The 1,057-nt window shown below is 50.4% G+C and overlaps 1 protein-coding gene across 1 annotated transcript; it reads right to left on the reverse strand.

Annotated features, from left to right (window-relative positions):
* Positions 1–265: 265 nt before the first annotated feature.
* On the reverse strand, positions 266–745 carry LOC138567872 (protein LDOC1-like). The gene has a single exon (XM_069646368.1). The coding sequence runs from the start codon at positions 743–745 to the stop codon at positions 266–268; it is 480 nt and encodes a 159-aa protein (XP_069502469.1).
* Positions 746–1,057: the final 312 nt, after the last annotated feature.

Raw genomic sequence — 1,057 nt, forward strand, 5'->3', positions numbered from 1 at the left:
TTTCATGGCTCCCAACTGCATTGGCTCTGGTCCTGATTCTGTAGGACCAAATGATCCGGCGGGTAAACTGGTCATTCTGGGATTGTTTCTTTCAAGCCGGCGTCTTTCCGTTTTCCGCTCGGCTAGCCTCTGATCAATGCGGAGCACCTGATCAATCATATGTTGGAGACTCTCTGGTTCAGGGATATGGAGTAACTCGTCCTTGTACTCCTCTCTCAAGCCTCGACGAAACAGGGTCTTCTGCGTGATCTCAGGCCACTGAGAATCAGTTGCTAATAGACGGAAGCGACTGATATGTTATGATGTCGGTGCTTCCCTGTTTGAGATCCATTAGTTGATTCTGTGCTGCAGAGGCCAGATTTGGCGTTTGGAACACCTCCAGGAATGCCTTTTCAAAGGCTGCGAAGTCATTCAAAATTGGACTGTTTGAAACCACAAAAGGGGTTACCCAGGCTAAGGCATTCCCAGTTAGGTTCCCCAAGATGTACCCGATCTTGGCCTTATCGTTGAAATGAGTCGATCTGAAAAGAAAATGAATTCGGCAATGGTTGCAAAACTCCGACACCCGTCTAGGGTCTCCATCAAACTTGATGGGTGTTGTATGAGCCAAGGAAACCTCCGCCTGTGAAGTACTTATTGCTCCTTGGGTTATCATTTGACGTAGCGTCTGATTCTCCTGACGCATGGCGGCCATCTCAGCCCTGAGTGCTTGTAACTCGTTCCGCAGGTCTTGCGAATCCTCCATCTCTGTCTGAAGGCAGGCGTCTCAATCTGTCAAGTTGGGAAGCACGGGAGGGCTGCGTACCTGGTTTCTTGGTCTTTGATCTTGCCGGGGTCGCCAGTCTGTATCCAGTTGAAAGATGAGCTTGTGGCACGAGAGACCAGCCTCTCCACCACCCAAAAACTGATACTGGGTGTAGGATGGGCCGATTCCCAATGTCACGGAAGGCACTCTCCTGATTAACGTGACGAAGGGACTGTGCAAGCACAGGCAGGAGAGGCAGCGGGCTTGTAACAGATTATGGGCCGGGATGGAGTCCGTAGTAATAAAGTCCAA

The sequence above is a fragment of the Ambystoma mexicanum genome, chromosome 2p (assembly GCF_040938575.1).
Source record: "Ambystoma mexicanum isolate Mex_15411 chromosome 2p, UKY_AmexF1_1, whole genome shotgun sequence".
In the NCBI taxonomy this organism is placed as follows: Eukaryota; Metazoa; Chordata; class Amphibia; order Caudata; family Ambystomatidae; genus Ambystoma; species Ambystoma mexicanum.